The following is a 19,908-nucleotide window of genomic DNA, read 5'->3' as shown; positions in this document are numbered from 1 at the left end:
AAGTTAGCAGGTTATGCAAATATTCTACAAGGGAGTCTAAGGGAGAAAACACGGGTTTATCTGTGTATGCATTGGAAGCCTGAGAGAAGTGGATGCCAAATAACAGTTTATTGAAAACATGTGTGTTCTGTTAACATAACAGGAACATCTACAGGAACAGTTAAGCAACACTGTATGACCAAACGCACGTGGACACCAGATCATTACCTTTTCTGGGAAGGCTTTCCACAAGATTTTGGAGTATATATATGTGGAACTTTGTGCCCATTCAGCCAAAATAGCATTTCTGTGATCAGGCACAGCGTAAGGAACTTACGTTCATGGCCGTGGGGTCCTCCCATGACGTCCTCACTGTTCAGCTACCTCTCTAACAGTGGAGACACCATCTTACAACGTTGGAGGCCTCTCGCTCACTCACCTCTCGCTTACTCTCTCCATTCACAAGTCTTCCTCTGAATTGCCAACTTCACGGTAGCCTGCATGATGCATTCTACCTAGTAGTACGCAATCTTGTGTGCATGATGGTGCTCTCTTATGACATCACCGCCCCCTTGGATGACCTAATTTTCAGCCTGGATTTTTATATTTAAACGTTAGACCTTTAGACTCTACTTGCCTTTTGTTGGTGCGACTACTTGGGCAGTTCCAATGACTTTTGTTATTTGACCCAATTTCCTGTCATCTGATTAGACTTGTTGACCGAGAATTGAGGATTTAACCCATTACATTTCCTGACCTGGCTTCAAGTTACCGCTTCTGCAGGTATCAATACCTAGTAGCTCCCAGGCCTTGATTAGCCTTATCACTGCACTGGGGTTCCTACCTTCCAAATTGGTAACATGCTGTTTAATAAGAAGGGTGAGAAGGCCTGGCTCACAATCGGCATTCCAATTTGTCTCAAGGTGATAAGGTCAGAGTCTTGTGCAGGCCACTAAACTTCCACCATACCAAACTCATTATACCATGTTTTTATAGACCTTGATTTGTGCTCACGGGCACAGTCATGCTGGAACAAAAATGACTTTCCCAAAAGGGATGCCACAAAGTTTCCACTGCTCCAGAGTCCAGCCGATGCTTGGCATTGCACATTGGGATCTTTGGCTTGTGTGCGGCGTTTCGGCTATAGAAATCCATTTCATGAAGCTCCCAACACACAGTGCTTGTATGGATGTAGCTTAAAGAGGCAGTTTGGAAATAAAGAGTGCTTATACAGAGGACAGATGATCTTAAAACATGTAATGTGCTTCCACAGTCAGCAGCCTTGCTTTGTGAGTGTGCTTGGTCTACTCTTATGGATGCCCCCCCCCTGCTAGGGTTTTAAACAGTCTCTAACTATTCTCAGAAATTCCTCCAACCACACAAACCTTGAGGCTTGGCCTACATTGGACACGTGATTGGAGTAAAGAACTCTTGGGGGTTATCCATGCTCCTGACCTAACAGTGGGTATTGTAACAGTTATACAATAATTTTAATACATATACTACATACCTAATAGACACATGCAAATGGACCAAAAACGATTCAGACCAATTTTTCAGTTTGTTTTTTGCCCATTCGTTTTCAAACAATGAAGTAACCAGAAAATTAATAAAAAAATATAAACTACTCACAAATGTTTAAATTATTTTATTTAATAAACTTAGCATAAAACCTGCTATGGTAAATAGAAGAAAACAATAATAAAGCATACAACACATTTCTTGTTTCTTGCTGTGGGCAAGCAGCATGGCTAGGTTCCAGATCCCCTGCAGCGCTGCAGGGGACCTGGATCCTCCTCTCTGGCAGCCGGTGGACATCCATGCGATGCGCACAGACAAGCTCTGCTACTGCCCTCCACTTCCGCAGGGGCTTCTACAACGGATCCCTTATCTATCTATTATTTCTTGACTACAGGTGGTTATATATGCCCAAAGAAAATACAGAGTGTTTGCTAATATATAGATCCTTAAATTTAGAGCTCATCTGTTAGATGCTGGATATTATTGATGCAAAAACTAAATGGCATTGAATAGTAAATAATGATAGTGACCAATAGGTACCTTACACAAATGTCTCATTAGCCTTTAATTATGCTAATGTGCATAATCAATTATTTATTGCTTTAACCCTTATTGTTATTAAATGTTAATATTGTCAATATACAATATATTTTGCTTATGATTCAATGTTAACACAAAAATAACTGTGAATGTGTTACATAGCATGTTTATGCAGTACTTGGTTTACGGGCATAGACAAAGTAAAGGCTGTCATAATCGCCAATATTAGCCTTTGACCTGTCCTCTCGTGGGACCACTATTTGTTTCTTAATTTCAAAACCAGCTTCCATAAAAGCCTTTTGTACACTCTCCTTTGTCATTGCCAATGCTGGAAATCTGCTTTTTCCAACAAAATAAAATGTAGCGTTTAGCAAACCTTGAATTATGATGTGACCACCAGGTTTGATCAAGTCCTTGAAACTTTTCAAGGCGTTGCAGTAGGCTGCCACGTCAGGACATGGACCCTCTAGGCAGAGACAGCCTATCAGGCAATCCGCTGATGGCAGCGTTATCGGCTCAAATGGCTTCTTTTTTAGGACATCACATTTTAGAACTTGCTTCACTGTCCTGCGGAGTTTCTCTTCCTTCTTCTCCCAGTTCTCTCTGTTTAAGGCAAATGCATATTAGTACTGGCACTTTCCACCCAGTTTATTGAGCATCTAGCTATTTTTGTTAATGCAGATGTATGTCTGGGGTTGTTGGTTCCCTCATGCAGAGGAAATTTGCCTCACATTTTGTTTCTGGACCGCCCTTTTGGGCAGGATCAGACTGATATGTAGATAGACATTTTTCCTCTCTAATGGTACAAGAGAGCTAAAATTTGAGATGGACAGCCTATGGGGCGGCTGTCTGTTCTTAGTTGGTATCTCATACTTATTTTTTGTGTGATACTTTTTGCTACATATAAACTTTTTTTACTTCAGAATCGAGAGCAATTTAATGTCACAAGGTCCATACCTGTTTCCTTCTAACTCGCAAACACGTTTGACAATGTCGCTCCAGTCTAGCGCCCCCGGCTCCTTCTTCAGCCATTTCTGCAGCTCAGCACGGTTTTGCTCAAGTAAATCAGAGGTAATTATGTTCTCAAACACCTCACAAGCCGACAGCAGATGATAGATTGCTGGTCCAGTAGCAATATCGATCAGTGTTTCTCCTTTAATACCACCTAATTAAACACCAAAACATTCAAATATTTCATTTTATATCGAAAGTGCAAGATACATTAACATTAGACAAATTTCCATTATCATACACAGTTTCAGTAATTCCATAAAAGAATGGAAAGAAAAAACCTTTATAAATAATATAACTTTTTCCGTTTTCACCCTCTATCTCATCTCTCAAAGGCGACTGATTGTAATTTATTAAAATAATTTAGCGCTCATATTTTTTTCTAAATTTTATACATATAACGGTTGATTGTGTATGTGCATATATATATATATATATATATATATATATATATATATATATACTGTATTTGCCCGATTATAAGATGGCCCTGATTATAAGACGACCCACCAAAATCTGAATATTAATTTATGAAAAAAAGAAAAAGCCTGAATATAAGACGACCCTACTGGAAAAAAGTTTCACCAGTAAATGTTAATTCATGTAAACTATGTAAACTATTTTTTTAAAATAAAAGCTATGATTGAGAAAAATATTTTGTTTTTATTTCCTTTTATTTTCCAACCTGCCCCCCCCAGTAATGCACATCTGCCCCCAGGCTTGCCACTCTGCCCCAGAAATGCCTTATACCCCCTATATGCCACTGTGCCCCATGATATGCCTTTTAACCCTCTAAATGCCGCTGTGCCCCATGATATGCCTTTTGACCCCTATGTGTCACTCTGCCTTCAGAAATGCCTCATACAGGGCATGGGGACAGAATGACCAGATGTCTAAGTGAGGAATCAGTGACACCAAAAACTCTTCACAGGACGCACTGTGACCACTTTGGAGAGCGGTCACAAATGCATCTGCGGGAGATTTTCCCTCTCACAAGATTAAAAAAGAAACACATCTCTAAGAGGGTCTCTCCAGACTAAGTTGATAAATGCACACTTCTCAAATGTGGTGTTTTACCTTCCAAACAACCCAATACACCCATATTTGGGTGGTATCACTGTACTCAGGAGATGTTGCTGCACACACATTCTGGTGTTGTTTGACTGTGACATATACCCATGCATGGGTGGTGTCACTGTAGTCAGGAGATATCTCTGGACACATATTGGGATGTTGTTTGGCAGTGACATGTACCAGGAGCTGTAACTACAATTTGTGTGAAAAAAAAACATAAAATAAATTACTACTACAAACTTTGGCAAAGGCTGTTAGTAGAATGAGTGCTTGATGGTAAATTGAATTAGACTGCTGCAAACATGTCCAATATAGGACATAAGGATAGGATTACCAGATTTGGGAAAAAATGGTTTGAAATAGCAAAATGCTTTTTGTATTTATTACCCTATAACTTGCAAAAAAAACAAACTTAAATGCATTGGGTATTTCTAAACTCAGGACAGATAGTAGCCTTTGTAGATGAGTAAAATAGTTTTTTAAGCAAAAGTGAGAAAAAGTGCTTTTTTATATTTTTTATATAGGAAATTGTGATATCAACAAAATAGTATTTGAAGAAATCACATCTTGTTCTGAAAAGAATATAACTTGTGTGGAGCGAGAGAGAAGAACTTGTGTGGAGCGTGTAAGAAAACACACGCACCGGAAAAAACAGCCTCAGCCACATAGGGTATAAAAAATAGCCTGGTCCTTAAGGGGTAAAAGTGGTTCTGTGGTGTTTACAGATTATAATGAGCAATTTTTAAGAATCAGAGACCAATCCTATGTGTAGCCTCATAGCTGATCTTTTATCTGCATGATTATGCTTCCCATTAAGTAATTGTTCCTCATATTATAAGGATTAGATGAGGAGTTTTGTTCAATAAATACTTTCTATAGAGCCCAACTAACTCCAGTGTTTCTTTGCAACATCTACAGAACAAAGTTCCATAGAGAAAATTTCATAGAAATGAGTAATAAATAGTGTTTTGGTATTTGTCATAGGAAAAGTAAGTTATACGACATAATTTCAGTATGTACAAATGTTTATAACTGGCTTTATCTCCGGACACAGCATTTAATCCTTACCTGGAGAGAAGGCTTTGTGAAGGTTTGTTAAAGCAAAGTTGACCCATTGCCCAAGCAAAGCTCCTTTATTTGGAGAGTAGTATGTATCAAAGTAATCCTGTGCGCTAAAATCCTTGATGTATTTTTCTGAGGTTGAGTGGGTTTCCATTGTGACTTGTCTTCTGCTTTATTATTTAGTATTTCACAATGCTATAAATCCTGCAACAAGAAAACATAAACCTTTCTGTTACAGAGAAATAATTCTCACAGAATTCTCATAAACTAGTATATGAAGGAAAAAAAGGCAGTTTACTCCTCCCTCACTTACCTCATTCACCCCCTTCTAGAAAAAAATCCAGATTTAACCTATACTCTGCTCACTGTCATTGAGTCAGCCTTTTTGTTATTTCTCTGGCTTATTTTCTCCTGATAATTGATCTCTAAAACCTATTGAATATACTTTGAGGGTTTCTTTTGTAGCTTAAGACACCCCACACAGAGGTTCTAGCCAACGCTCACACCAACAGAGACTAAAGGTAAACAAAGAACTTATACGCAATGACACAGATTTCGATTTTTTTCTCTGCAGTGTTTCTTTGTTCAGTTCAAATCGATGTCAGCAATTATTTGATTGAGATAACCTTAGCTAGAAGAACAGTAAGTTAAAAGGGAACTGGAGCCTTACCAGCGTCTAGTCTCACACAATTCAATAATTACAATTACTTCTACATTTTGCTTGTTGTCAACCTCTATGATTGATTTGAATATGGTTGGTTTAGAAGACAGAAACATCTACCAACTGGAAGCTTCCTGTGAGAGAACATATCAGTTCCTTGTCCTGTAGTCCTTCCCAGTCCTCAGTGTCCACCTCTACATAGGCAGCCAGAGGAAATCAGCATCAATCAACAAGGCACAGTAATTTGACAAAGTTGAAGAAATAACCTAAGTACATAAGCATACTCATCCAAACCCCTGAGGGCTGCCACCTATCCTGATTTTCAGAGACTGTCTTCTCCCAAGTGCCTTTAATAGGCACAGCTTGCAGTGTGATGAACCAGACAAGAGCATACTCCCCAACATTGTAGATGCTCAAAGCAAGACACTTTTGTTGGGGGCATACATCCAAGGTGTCCTGTTTTCCATGGGACGTTTACAATTTTTCATCTGTTCTGTGCCAGTGAGAAACTAATCAATTTGGATGCTAAGATATCATCATATGAAGTCATTGTTACAATAAGAAAAATGGTCTGATAACTATGTGGTTACCACAGCTGGCAAATCCCTCACAGATAAAAAAAAATACATCGTCCTTAATATATGGGTTTCATAACGTATAACTAATAACATGTTATGATAGAGAACATCCACTTAATGTTAAGTATTTTCTAGAACAATTTTTCCAAGGTACATGTTGGGGCTGGGGATAATAGTTGCTAGGGAGTGAGAACATGCCGGAAGGTCAAAGTCATGGTAAATGAGATAAAGTATCAGACTGCAAGAACAGGAACAAGAATACGGTATTAGGCAAGACAGTGATCAACCTACCAGTAAGTTTGTTAGCCAAAAGTCATGAATGGGAGCCGGACAGGGGAATTGGAGTTTGCAGAGGAAAGAAAGCTTAGTTGTACTACAGGCACACATACAGCTAATCAAAAATTATGTCTTTAAGTAGCCAGAGTACTGGGAACCAAAACTACAAGTGGTGTCTTTAAAAAGACTTAACTCAGTGGCTAGATGCAGACATCCAGTCAGCCTGAAGCAGCAGAAGGTGAAGGAAAATGTTGCAGCTGCTGCCACCAAGATAAGCAACCTTGATGTAAGTCCCATTACTCCTGTACTTCATTCGGCATTGGTTACTTTTTTACTAGTAGTATTCAGGCCACCATCAAGGGGTTACAACCAGTACCCATGTATATGGCCTAGAGGAACCAGGCATCCCTGATCTTTCATGGGCCCTCTCAGTGGCCCTCATGGGCCACTACCAAGGACTGGGTCCTTGTGACGAGCTACCTGGGACTGAGTGATTGTAGATCCTTCCAGTACTTGTTTCTTGATGGTTTTGTGACCGAGATTGCCCCTTTCTGGGGATTGGGCCTGGTAATCCCTTTCTTGAGTTCAGAGGTTTATGATCCCTTTACATGGGTTGGAGCCTGGTGGTCCCATTGCTGGCATAGGGCAGTACGGTCGGTGAGAGGAGCATAAGGCAAGGCAATTGCAAGAGCATAGGTTTGGACAGGGCATGCGGCCCTCTCTCTAGGTTTGTACTAAGCCCCCAAAGATTCTTGTGGCTGCCCCGGTTTTATTTTAGGTGTTACAGCAAAAGTTTTTCTAATGTATAGTTAATGCATAGCTAGCATTACCCCAGCCTTGATAAGTGAAATAAAATATAGTGAAATAAGACAAAATTAAATTATTTGTTTCATTTACATTGCTTATTGTTTACATTTTGTTCTTAATTAACTACATATAATGCCGGAAGATGAAAGGGCAGATGTTTCCTTTCCTGAGCAAATAAAGGTCATGCCGATGAATATACCATGTCCCCAAAGTCAATAACCAGTATAAGCATTTGTTCACAATCAATTTCTATCCAGTGGGAATTAGGCAAGATGTGTTTCTGTACAATGCACCTATTTTGGGGTAGTCTATGAAAGTCGATACCTGAGGTAGTGTAAGGTGGAATATGTACCATGGGTAGTTGCTTAGCTCTTTTAAGCTCTTTCAGATTGAAACCTGAATTTTTTAAAAGACTTAGTGAGGATGACTTCCTGGGGTTATTTGATGTGCGCTGCTTTCCCTTCATGGTAAATTGTCACTAAACATGCCATTGGTGGGAGCAATGTTTACAAATGTTCAATATAACTGTAAAGGTAACCACCAGAGGCAGAGGACACATAGAAGTAGGTTTGAGTCTGGGAGGGGGGGCACTGATGGATTCCTGGGAAAACTCCTTGCCTGCCTGTCTGACAAGTTGTTACCGCTTCCGTCACGTTGCCGCTGGCAGGGACGCCGAGACGCAGACCGCGCGGTCGACTCCCTGCTCATTCCGTTGCGGTGAGCTGCCGCCGGGTCCGTCCTCCTTCGAGGGATCTTGACGGGGCGCGCGCCTCCACGTCGTGAGAGCCGTTCACACTTGAGCGAACGGCTAAGCTAATGAATATTCATGTCACTCTTAAAGTGACATTTATAATTTTTCCTCCTTCCCCTAATTAGGAGGGTAGGAGGATCTGTATTGTTGGAGGGATATTTAAACCCTCATTTGGCACTACACCCTTGCCTGTGTTAGTGCCTTTTTGTCTACACTGGCGTTTGAATCCTGATTTATCTTTCCGGTATTGACTCCAGCTTGAACCTAACCTTCGTTGTTTCGCTGCCTGCCCTGACCTTTGCTTGTAACCCGACTACTCTATTGCCTGACCCCACGGATACCGTTATTATTTTTTTATTTTATGTTCCTGAGTTTCACCCTTACATTGCTCTCGGTGGTGAACGGCCCGTATCTCCAGTGCCCTGGTGGCAGTGCGTCCTCTCCCCACCAGGAGGCGCCGATTTTGCAGCGCGGATCCAGAGCCCGTACCTCGGTCGCGACACAAGTCCCCTGTTATGTCTAAGTCACCATGTGCTCATTGGGGACACACAGAGTGTCCTGAAAACCCTGTCTGATCTTCCCTAACAAGGCTCCCATGGACCGGCTGGCTATGGGGGCTCTACATCACCGGGAACACTCCATACTATGGGGAGAAGGAAGCAGCGTCTGGGGGTGTACCCAGTTGGTCTTGTCACAATAATGTTCTGGTCTGCAAATATTTATTTATGTAACTAAGACTGTTATGGCAAAAATAATGAGTTACATTATTTAATTAATGAACTTTTCTTTTTGCTGTTACTATACACCCCATTGTGATTTTTAGTGCTGTAGAAAATTATGATACATTCATACCAAGTTACCATTCTGACCCCCTACAAAAGAGAGACATAGGAGAATGAACAGTGGCGTAACTACAGGGGTCAGGTTGGAAACGGCCCTTTCTAAACTAATTTGAACCAGCATGGGTAGACAGCAACGGATGGGGTCACGTTATGTCATGTGACCCTGCAGTGAAAGTGAGCATGCAAGCAGCCGGACAAGAAGCTGCAGGACCAGTGAGAGGTAAACATGGGGGGGGCGGGAGGTGGGATGTATGTATGTATGTATGTGGATGTGTAATTGGGTGTGTGTGTGAGCACGTATGTGCCATTGTGTGGGAATGTATGTGTAGGTGTTTGTGTGTGAGCATGTATCTGCAAGTGAGGTGCGATGGAGTGTGTGTTAGAATGAATCTGTACATGTGTGTTAGTGAGTATATGTAAATTTGGGGAAGTGTATTGAGGGTGTCAGTTAGAAACTCAAAAAAGTTTGATTTGGCCATGCATAGTGCATAGTAAATGCAATCAGGTGGAAGTTTTTATGTTCCTCTACAACCACCTTTAGGCAATAAACTTCACTACACATTTAGTCTGTTATTTATTTACTATAGCTGGTTATACATGTCTAGAAAAAATACAATGTGCTTTCTAACATAGCCCCTTTAATTAATTGCTCATAGCTAAAAATGATTGATGCATGCAATAAATAGTATTGAACGACAACTACTGTGCATAATTCATGAATTATGACTGAAAGACGTGTGTTTCTTTTATTATACAGTAAAATGTTAACATTTTCAATATACATTATATCTTGGTTATTATGGTTAATACCAGCATGAACACTGTGTTAAGTAGTGTGTTCATTTAGTATCTGGTTTACGGGCATGGACACAGTAAAGGCCGTCATAATCACCAATATCCATCCTTGATCTGTCCTCTCGTGGGACTACTATCATTTTCACAATTTCAAAACCAGCTTCTTCAAAAGACTCCTTTACCTGCTCCTTTGATATTGCCAGTGCTGAAAATCTATTTTTACCCACTAAATAGAATGTAGCATTTAAGCAACTTTGAATTATGATGTGACCGCCAGGTTTGAGCAAATCCTTGAAACTTTTCAAGGCGTTGCAGTAGGCTGCCACGTCAGGACATGGCCCCTCTAAACAGAGGCAGCTTATCAGACAATCTGCTGGTGGCAGCGTTATCGGCTCAAATGGCTTCTTTTTTAGGACATCACATTTTAGAACTTGCTTCACTGTCCTGCGGAGTTTCTCTTCCTTCTTCTCCCAGTTATCTCTGTTAAAGGCAAATGCATATTAGTACTGGCACTTTCCATCCAATGTATTGATCATCTAGCTTAACTTCAATGCAGGCATATGATAGAGAATGCCCTACCACTGTACAGATCAGTGGCCAGATGTATTCCATAGTACTGGAGAGCCCATCTGCAGAAGTCACCAGTACTGGAAAAGAATCCAAATAAGAAAATAGAAAATGGGCTACAGGGACTAGATGGGCAGAGTAGATCTTATCTACCATTAAATTTCCTTAGGCTTTTTCCATATTCCCGTGTTATGCCATGTTATGGATATTCAAAATATCTTAAGTAAAATGTTATCCTTTGAAATGTTGCATTATTCAAATGTACACAAGTATTTCTTATTTTTTCACCATATGAAACCATTTTCATAAATAAAACTGATTTTGCCTCAATAAACAGAACAAATCAATATCGCGTGGTCTGTACCTGTTTCCTTCTAACTCACAAACATGTTTGACAATGTCGGTCCAGTCTAGCGCCCCCGGCTCCTTCTTCAGCCATTTCTGCAGCTCAGCACGGTTTTGCTCAAGAAAATCAGAGGTGATTATTTTCTCAAACACCTCACAAGCCGACAGCAGGTGATAGATGGTCGGTCCGGCACCAATATCGATCATTGTTTCTCCTTTAACGCCACCTTAATTCATGTCAACACATCCAAATAGTTCAGCTGTTATATTTTTCCCACACACATTTTCTAGGTTATAAAAGTTTATTATATATACAGTATATATACATGCTTTGAACCTCTGGCTTCATAGTGTTAAACATGCTAGACTTCAATGGAAAAGGCTGCCCTTCTGCCCAGTTTGCTAACTATAATTTGTATATTTACGAATGTTAAATGTCCACAACGTCAACACATTTATTTATACTTTACCTGGAGAGAAAGCTTTGTGAAAGTTTGTTAAGACAAAGTTGACCCATTCTCCAGTCAAAGCTCCAGTACCTGGAGCGTAGTATGTGTCAAAGTAATCCCGTGCGCCGAAATCCTGGACATATTTTTGAGAGCCTGAGTAGGGTTCCATTGTGACTTATCTTCTGCTTCAAGAATGGGCTTCAATTCATTGAAGGAAAAAAAAATAAAAAAAACACTGGGGTACGTTTTTACTGCTTTGAGGCTATGTGATCTGTAGAGATCTAGCTGAATAAGTAGATATGTAGAGAGACAGATATATATTATTCCAAATGTAAGACAGTCTGTGTCCTCAGTTGCCTCCCCCTAGATACACAAGTGTTTTAGAAATCGCTATTTATAGTTAATACTGGACTGGGAGTGACTCTCTTGGTAAACTTTTTAGATTGGTTATCATTTGTCCTGGGAAAACACCCCTAAAACATTCCTTTGCTGCAGCGTAATAAGTTCCATAACAAATGTTCTAGCCAAAGCCTACAGCAACCCTTCCCCCCCAAAAAAACTCAATAAAGCTAGATGGATAGCTATTTACATTTCATTAAATCAACTCCAGACTGTATGTTCCATTTATCCAGAAACTTTGTACATTTAATAAACATGGCTGAATTCACTGAACATTGAGGACATGTAATTAGGCTGCACCCGACCACAAGAGATTTCAATTTATGCAAGTTCCAACTCACATATTTACCTCGAAATCCCAGTGATGTGAAATGACATGTCAATCATCAAACCCTCTCCTATAGTAAAAACAATATATGTTAATTTTACAAAATAAATAAAAAATAGAGGACCCCCAGAAAATGTATTAATGAACTTGAGAGAAAATTAGTTAACTTGGTTCTGAGGGATATAGGAGTCCAGCAATATGCCCAACCCATACTCAATGTGATGAGGTGGTCTAATTATATAAGTACCCTATGGTTCCAACTGAGCTTATGCAGAGCCTCCCTCTCCCTGCTTCATCGGTCCAGTGGGATGTGGTGTGTGGTATATACCGTATTTGCTCAATTATAAGACACCCCCCAAAATTTGAATATTAATTTAGGAAAAAAAGAAGAAGCTTGAATATAAGACTTCACTATAAGAAAAAAGTTTTACTAGTAAATATTAATTCACATGTAAACTACAAATGTAAACTATTTCTTTCATATTTAATAAAAACTATGATTGAGAATTTTTATTTTATTTTATTTGCCAACCTGCCCCCCAGCTATGCACATCTGCCCCAGGCTTGCCACTCTGCCCCCCAGATTTGCCTAATATCCCCTATATGCCACTCTGCCTCCCAGGTATGCCTCTTGGCCCGCTATTTGTCACTCTGCCCCCCCAATTTTGCCTTATACCCCCTATATGCCACTCTGCCTCCCAGATATGCCTCTTGACCCCCTATTTGCCACTCTGCCCCCCAGATTTGCCTTATACCCCCTATATGCCACTCTGCCTCCCAGATATGGCTTTTAACTCCCCTATATGCCACTCTGAACTCTGCACACATCGCACAGACCTCATCTGGCTGCCGGAGAGGAGGATCTGGTCCCCTGCAGCGCTGTGGGGGATCTGGATCTTAGTCTTGTAGTCAGACGTCTATTTGAGGTCTGATTAGAAGACGACCTAGAATGTAAGAAGATGGTTATTTTTCAGAGCATTTGCATCTGAAAAAAACCTTGTCTTATAATCAAGCAAATACGGTATATAAGCCATCCATGACCCAACCTCTAGGGCGCCTTAATCAGTGGGACTAAGTCTGGTTGGGGAGATCCATGATTTCCTTGTCTAACCTGCCCTGAATGAAATGTTGAGGTGAGGGGAGGTGTGTCATAAGGGTGGATATTGAAAATGAACCCCTACTTGGCCCTCAAAGAGTAAAAGCCATGGGGGAAAAAAAATCCCTTTCTATAGTTGAGCTCGAATAAAGGCCTCTCAAAAAATAAAATAAAAAAATGCACATCAAATGGCAGCAGATTCTCTAATGGTCTCTCATTGTGCAGGGGCTTATATGTACACACACACACACACACATATATATATATATAAAATGTATTTGAGTTCCATCATGCAACATTCCAACTGCTTTCATACCGTTAACTGAGACCGTTACAAAAATGTAGTCACTAATATTTTTTTTGTTTTTTTGTATAGTAGATCTCTCACAGACACAAGACACAAGTCTTCCACATCAGAATATGCAATACCTTTATTGAGTAATTTTGAGATTACACATTTTATGAAGGTTAGATAAATAACCTTTGTTCCTACAAGGTTAAATAATAATAATTTCCTAATTTCTAAATTTCTTCATTTAGGTTAGGGTTTTTTTTTCCATGATAAATTGTTCCAAAAAAGCACATCTTCTACCAAATCACATAACACAAAATAAAATTGGTGACCCTTCTGTGTTTTTTAATACAATAATTGCATTCAGATTGATGTGATGGTTTATTTACTCTTTAAAATAGGCAATTTCTAAAGATATAGGTTTGATGTGGTACTAAACACCCCATTCCTGTTTTGTAAAAGTGATTTCTTGTTAAAATATTTTTTATTCCTTAAAAATCTTTAATCTAGCTAAATAATTGCTTTATTTCTGCTTTCTCATTATTGCCATGTGAATCTATAAGACCTGATTATATAGTTTAACATTTCAGCGTCCAGAGTTAGTATGAAGCGTAAGAAGGTATTAGGTCGTTAGTATGTAATTTTTTTTACTAATAAGAACATGTGGTCCTGATATGATATGTTTTGATTTAATAAAGCAGTCCTCTAAATATCTCGAACTTTCCGAGCCAGGATGAAAAAGCTCGAGTCATGGTCACAAAGCCTATACTGGTCTTTGTCATATGGCCTGGGGATAACCTCCAGGTCTATAATAGCATAACCTGCTTCAGTGATGGCATTTCTCAAAAATTCCTCAGATAATGACAAACAAGAAAACCACTTCCCCCCCAGGTAGTAAGTTGTACAATTTAGAATCTCAGTAATAATTAAATGCCCCCCTATTTTTAACAGCGTTGAGATGTTTTTAAGGACGTCCCGATAGGTGTCAAGATCTTTGCAAGCACATTCTAAACAACCGAGGGTCATTACACAATCAACCTGTGGCAAAACCAAAGGATGCAATGGTTTGCTTTTTGTGACATCACATTTCACAGTTCTTTTCACTGTATTTCTTAGTTTCTCTCTCTTCTCTTCCACAGTTGTTCTATAAAAAGAAAGGAGAAATATATATTTGTATTATTCTACAATTCTTTCCTATTTTGTTTTAACAACAGAGGTAAGCAGTTACGCAAAAGTGGCTATGCATTTATCAGCTACCCTAATTGTCTAATGGTAACATATCTTTTGACTGTTTTTTTAATGTTTTTATATATTTTTGCTGCTAACCTACAACTTTAAAAATCAAGAAATGGATTGCTAGTGCAGATATGCCCATTCTTGGTTTTTGTACAATCCCAAAACTTCCTCTAGATCCCATAGGCTTTGTGGTGTAACAACATACAGTAAATAGTGTCTTCATCTCCAAAACTAAGTCTCTAAGTGCAGGGGCATAAATAGAAACTGCAGGGCGTTTTGGGAAAATTGCCCCAGGGCCCCCAAGCATTATCACCTTTGCCCCAAGCAGCTTATCAGTGCCCCCAAACAGCTTATCTGTGCCATCTTTGCACCCAAACAGCTTGTCTGTGCCATTATTGTCCCTTTCCTCCAACATACACTATGTCACACATATGTACACACACTTACACAAATTTACACATGCTTACACACACACTTATTCCACATACGCCAGGCTAACATACATTCCATTCCACACCACTTACACATCTATGCTCACACATATGTGTACATCCACACCCATGGCCACATACACCTATATATAGACATCCATGCTCACATACATACACTTCCTTACCTCTCCTGCAGATTTTGGTCCACTGCTTGCACAGTGTGTTGTGTCTCTCTCCGTACCTGTTCAAAATTGGCTATAAAGGTCGGAAAGGCCCCTTCTCAGCAATTTTAAACTGGTATGGAGAGAGATAGAAACAAGGGGTTGCAGGTGTCACCGAGCCCCTACAAAACCCGGCCCCACTGTTACACCACTGTCTGAGTGGCATGTGTCCTCCCTACATTTGTCAATTTGAAAGAGGTTTTAAACTTTGGAAAAAGTGAATACATTGTGAATTTCTACTGATCAAGTAACATGATTGAAATGTATACATTGTTATATCTGTGGTAATTTCTGCTTTAATTTAATACATAATCAATTAAATGTGTGCTAATTAATATTCTACACAGAGAGAGTTGTGCATAAAATGTGCTTCTGGTGCATACAAAGCTGATATCCTTCCGTAAGAATATAGCTTTTCAGACCATCCCAAGGTGGTTTAGCCCATGTGCTATACGTGACCCATGTAAAACTTTGTTGTGTGCAGGTGTGTGCCTAGATTTATGGTTATCAGGAGACTCAGTTATAGAATAGAAGGGATGATTCTGAGCTTTCACAGTTTATTGGAATTCCCTCTGTGCTTTATGGCAGTCAACGTCTGTTAAATGTTAAAGAAGCAGCTTTTCAGCTCTTAAAGTCTACATTACAGTTGTATAACTAGTTACTATTTGTATAGCTATGTATAGGTCTGTACGAGCAACTCTATTGGTCACCGGCAGGAGGCCTCCTCTGCCATCAACCAATGAAGTGCACCTGCCCCCTGATGGTGACTCTATTGCGACTCTATTGGACCTTTAACTCCTGAAGCTAAAACTTGGCCTGGGGAGACCATTGGTTCCCCGCTCCAGGAGTTAAGGGTCCGTACGAGCGACTCTATTGGTCGACGGCAGGGAGCTCCTCTGGCAGTTGCACTTCATTGGTTGATGGTATTCATTGGTTGATGGCATTGGTTAATATCCTGCTCTTCCAGCTTTCCCTCTCCCTATCACATTGCTCCTCCCTCTTCCTCTTACCTTTCGCATGGCTTTTTTCTTCGGTGCACCTCCTATTTTTTTAGCGAGCTCCCAGTCTTTTTTACCTAAAACCACTTGCCGCTCATCAGTAGGACTGCAAGCAAGGTGCCTGGACCTCATTGGCTCAGCGTTGCCCCCCGATATAGGTTCCCCAGGCAGCTGCCTGGGTTGCTCAACCCTATCTGGATCCTGTATCAGTACCTAACTACCTGCTCCCCGACCTCAAAACTTCTGGAACATTTTGTCTTCTATAACCTGACCCACTTTCTTCTAGCTCTCTGCTTAACTCTTTCTAATTAGGTTTTCAACCCCAACACTGACAGCCCTTACCAAATTTACATATGATGCCTTGGCTGTTAAAACAATTTCCGAATTATGAGATTTTTGTCAAACTCACATTTTTGCCAACTTGCAAGCTCTCTTTAACAAATTAACCTCTCTGATTTTTTTTTTATAAAGTACTTAGTAACTACTTCCGGGATTCCCATTACCTGGTATTCCCTACATTGTTCTGTCAAACTCTCCCCTATTTAATTTAACTTTAAATGCTCACTAAACACTCACTTGTTCAGAGAAGCAGATGTAAGATATAATTTGCTAAAAACTTTTACTGGAATCACTTTTTATACATATACCCCATGTATAATATAAATATTAAATAATTTGTTATTCTAAAAGCCATACCCTTTGCCTTCCATCTCACAAACTTGTTTTATAACGCCTGTCCAGTCAAAGGTTCCTGGATCATTCCTCAGCGCACCCTCATAGTATTCTCGATTACGGTCTGTATAGTCAGCACCAATGATTTCTTTAAAGGATTCACAAGCTGACAGGTCCTGGTAAATGGTGGGTCCATGGCCAATGTCAATCAGAACTTCTCCCTTCACACCACCTACAGATTGATCAGAAAAATACATTTTTCAGTATTTCCAGATACTAAAGGTCATACCAAACATACAGTTTCTGTATTTATGATAAATAAGGAGAAGTAAAGGATCAAAATGGAAATGCATACAGAATAAGAATTGTAGAATACATATTAAAAAGGGGTAATAAAGTCATATGTATAACAACGGTTATGTCCTATCTATGTTTTTACAAATTGGGAATGGACTGACTTCCCCAGGGAATAGACATCCCTAGACCTGAACTGGCTACCCCAGGGAATAGACATCCCCAGACCTGGACTGGCTACCCCAGGGAATAGACATCCCCAGACCTGGACTGGCTACCCCAGGGAATAGACATCCCCAGACCTGGACTGGCTATCTGGCACACAGGGCAAATGCTTCGTGGGCCGCTGGCCAGCAGTGTCACACACTCACTTGATCTGTCCCCCAGTGGCAGATCGGGTGCTATCCAACCACCTGCTTCATGAGCATAAAAACATAGACTGCGCGTGTGCATTTCCAGCCATTGGTCGCAATTACATTATCAGGCAGCAACTGGCCTAAAAGCGCCAGGGCTGCTTAATCATCACCAGTCTAAGGGCCTTCTCTGCAACGAGTATTAAAATCTTATTTAAATACTGGTACTTAGCCTGGCAAAGCTTGTATAAGTACATTTTGGGTCCTTCACTGTGAGCACCCTTCTGGTCTTATACTGAGCGAACAACCCAAGCAGTGCAAAACACCCTGAAGGACAGTAAAGTTAAAGCAGGGGGACATTCCCTTGGTCAATTACAGCATATGTTTTAGTTACTTTCTTGCTTTTTTCTCATGGGCTTGATCCTTCTTCTCTTTAATGCAGATTGTTCTTTTACCTCGTTCCTGCACCAGTGTGGCACACTCATCATGGAACGTGACCACAAAGACACTGCATGTTCTTCTGTACAGCAGTTTTTTATTAGTTTTTTTTTTTTTTTAATAATTGTGGATTTAATGGTAATCATTTTTGCAAAATGTTCCTGACAGTTGGTGAATGGCGAGGGGTAGGAAGGGAAGGGATAATTTATGGGAAATGGTTCAAATGAGAGGAAGAAGAGTAAGAGTTAAAATAATAGCAAATACTGGACAGGGAAAGTATGTGCGAGCTGTTGTTGGCCACAGTCCATCTCTGATTGCAACATTCTCTTATATCAGATTTTGGCTTAACTTCTCAATAGACATGCATGGATTCTAATGAATATCTAATAGTTTTATAAAATGCATAACATAATAATGTATAATTTTGCAAAATAGATGCAGATTAGCAATGTAAACATTTAAAAAAATTCATTAAGCTAATGACTGGTCAAAGTCTAAATTCCAAGTATATGATTCTGTGCATGTCTATATGCTGTTTCTAATATAAGCTATATGGACACACAAAGATGAACAGAAACCATGAACTAAGCTAATAATTCACATAGGTATGTTTTAGTTAAAATTATCAGTGTATTAGGTTTCTGCAGATCATTACGTAAGTGATTCCTGACACAGTTATCAAAATATCAAACGTATACAATGTTTCCTTATTTAATTACTCTGTAAATATATTTTTCTCTTTTTTTCTTTCTATTTCTTTTTTGACCTACAGAAGAGCTCTATATTTGTAGAAAACCTAAACTGCTTTTCCATAAAAAAGCAAAGAAAAACACAAGCCTTAAGAGCACCGATACTTTTTCAATATGAAAGCTGATTCTACAATTTGTACTTACGAGTTGTAAAAGCCTCATGAAGCTTCCTCAGAGCAAAGTCTAGAAAGCCATCTGTTACCAAAATCCCCTTTTTTGGATCATAATATGTATCTAAATAGCCTCTAGGACTAAATAGATCCTGATATATTTCTTTGCCTGTGAATTCTCCGTCCATTATGTTGGTTAGTTGGCAAGGACAATGTGCAAGGACAACTCTTGTGTCTGCTTTAGTCCCTTGTAGGGAGTGGCGAAGCTATAAGTTAAGTTATAATCGCAAATACATGTTTATTCTATATAAAAAAAGAGTTGGCATTTTATCAAATATTTTGGGAACAAGAAACTGTAGTGCGCAGAGATATTGAATTGCTAATCTTGGTTTTATGTTTGTAACCCTTTGTTTGCGGAATATTAATTCAAACTAGAATGATTTGGTTAACTGATGCTGGAATAGCCACAGAGAACAAATTTAACCCATACACAGCTCTCCAAACATATAGTGGGCCATAGGGTTCATCGCTAAATAAATTTACTATGACAATAACCATTTCACTAGGAGGGGAAAGGCACTTGGCACACATATATCAAAAGACAATATGTAAATAAATGGACAGTGAACATTGTTCAGTTTTCACCAGAACGGGGCAGTGACAAAATTTAGTTATAATCTCTAAAACAATATTATGTTCCATATTCCTGATCTGAACAAACGTGTCCCTTCCAAGAAATCTATATTGCAATAAATTAAAACCCCAAAAAACAAAGTGCATTTTTTGACATTTGTGCAGTTTGCTTGAAAAGGAACTCTCGTGAAAACTACAGTTTCAAAAGTATTTTGCATTTTTATTGGCTTAAAAACTGCTCTGGTTTGTTGTATAATATAATGTTTTCAGATACCTACATATTAGTCATATTATGTTTTTGTAGCCCAATCTGCCACACAGACACCATAAATCCTTATCTTACGTCCTTGTGGTAAACAATAAAATGTCTTGTTTGTAATCACCCAGTCTGATTCCCTGA

General features: G+C 39.5%; 3 protein-coding genes across 3 annotated transcripts; all 3 read right to left on the bottom strand.

Annotated features, from left to right (window-relative positions):
* Positions 1-2,138: 2,138 nt before the first annotated feature.
* On the bottom strand, positions 2,139-5,680 carry LOC128469915 (indolethylamine N-methyltransferase-like). Its single transcript, XM_053451716.1, has 4 exons — positions 5,501-5,680; positions 5,194-5,391; positions 2,998-3,205; positions 2,139-2,643 (listed from the first exon to the last, which is right to left on the bottom strand). The coding sequence occupies exons 2-4, from the start codon at positions 5,339-5,341 to the stop codon at positions 2,208-2,210; spliced, it is 792 nt and encodes a 263-aa protein (XP_053307691.1). The 5' UTR covers positions 5,342-5,391; positions 5,501-5,680; the 3' UTR covers positions 2,139-2,207.
* Positions 5,681-9,848: 4,168 nt separating this feature from the next.
* On the bottom strand, positions 9,849-11,459 carry LOC128469914 (nicotinamide N-methyltransferase-like). Its single transcript, XM_053451715.1, has 3 exons — positions 11,280-11,459; positions 10,829-11,036; positions 9,849-10,377 (listed from the first exon to the last, which is right to left on the bottom strand). Exons 1-3 carry the CDS (start codon positions 11,425-11,427, stop codon positions 9,942-9,944), a joined length of 792 nt encoding a protein of 263 aa, XP_053307690.1. The 5' UTR covers positions 11,428-11,459; the 3' UTR covers positions 9,849-9,941.
* A 2,394-nt stretch (positions 11,460-13,853) lies between these two features.
* Positions 13,854-19,123, bottom strand: LOC128469912 (indolethylamine N-methyltransferase-like). Its single transcript, XM_053451714.1, has 3 exons — positions 18,910-19,123; positions 16,956-17,163; positions 13,854-14,517 (listed from the first exon to the last, which is right to left on the bottom strand). The coding sequence occupies exons 1-3, from the start codon at positions 19,061-19,063 to the stop codon at positions 14,079-14,081; spliced, it is 801 nt and encodes a 266-aa protein (XP_053307689.1). The 5' UTR covers positions 19,064-19,123; the 3' UTR covers positions 13,854-14,078.
* Between the last annotated feature and the right edge of the window lie 785 nt (positions 19,124-19,908).

Source organism: Spea bombifrons, chromosome 12 (assembly GCF_027358695.1).
Source record: "Spea bombifrons isolate aSpeBom1 chromosome 12, aSpeBom1.2.pri, whole genome shotgun sequence".
Classification (NCBI taxonomy): domain Eukaryota; kingdom Metazoa; phylum Chordata; class Amphibia; order Anura; family Pelobatidae; genus Spea; species Spea bombifrons.
Note: the sequence above shows the minus strand (reverse complement) of the source record. Positions and strands in the feature narration are given on the sequence as shown.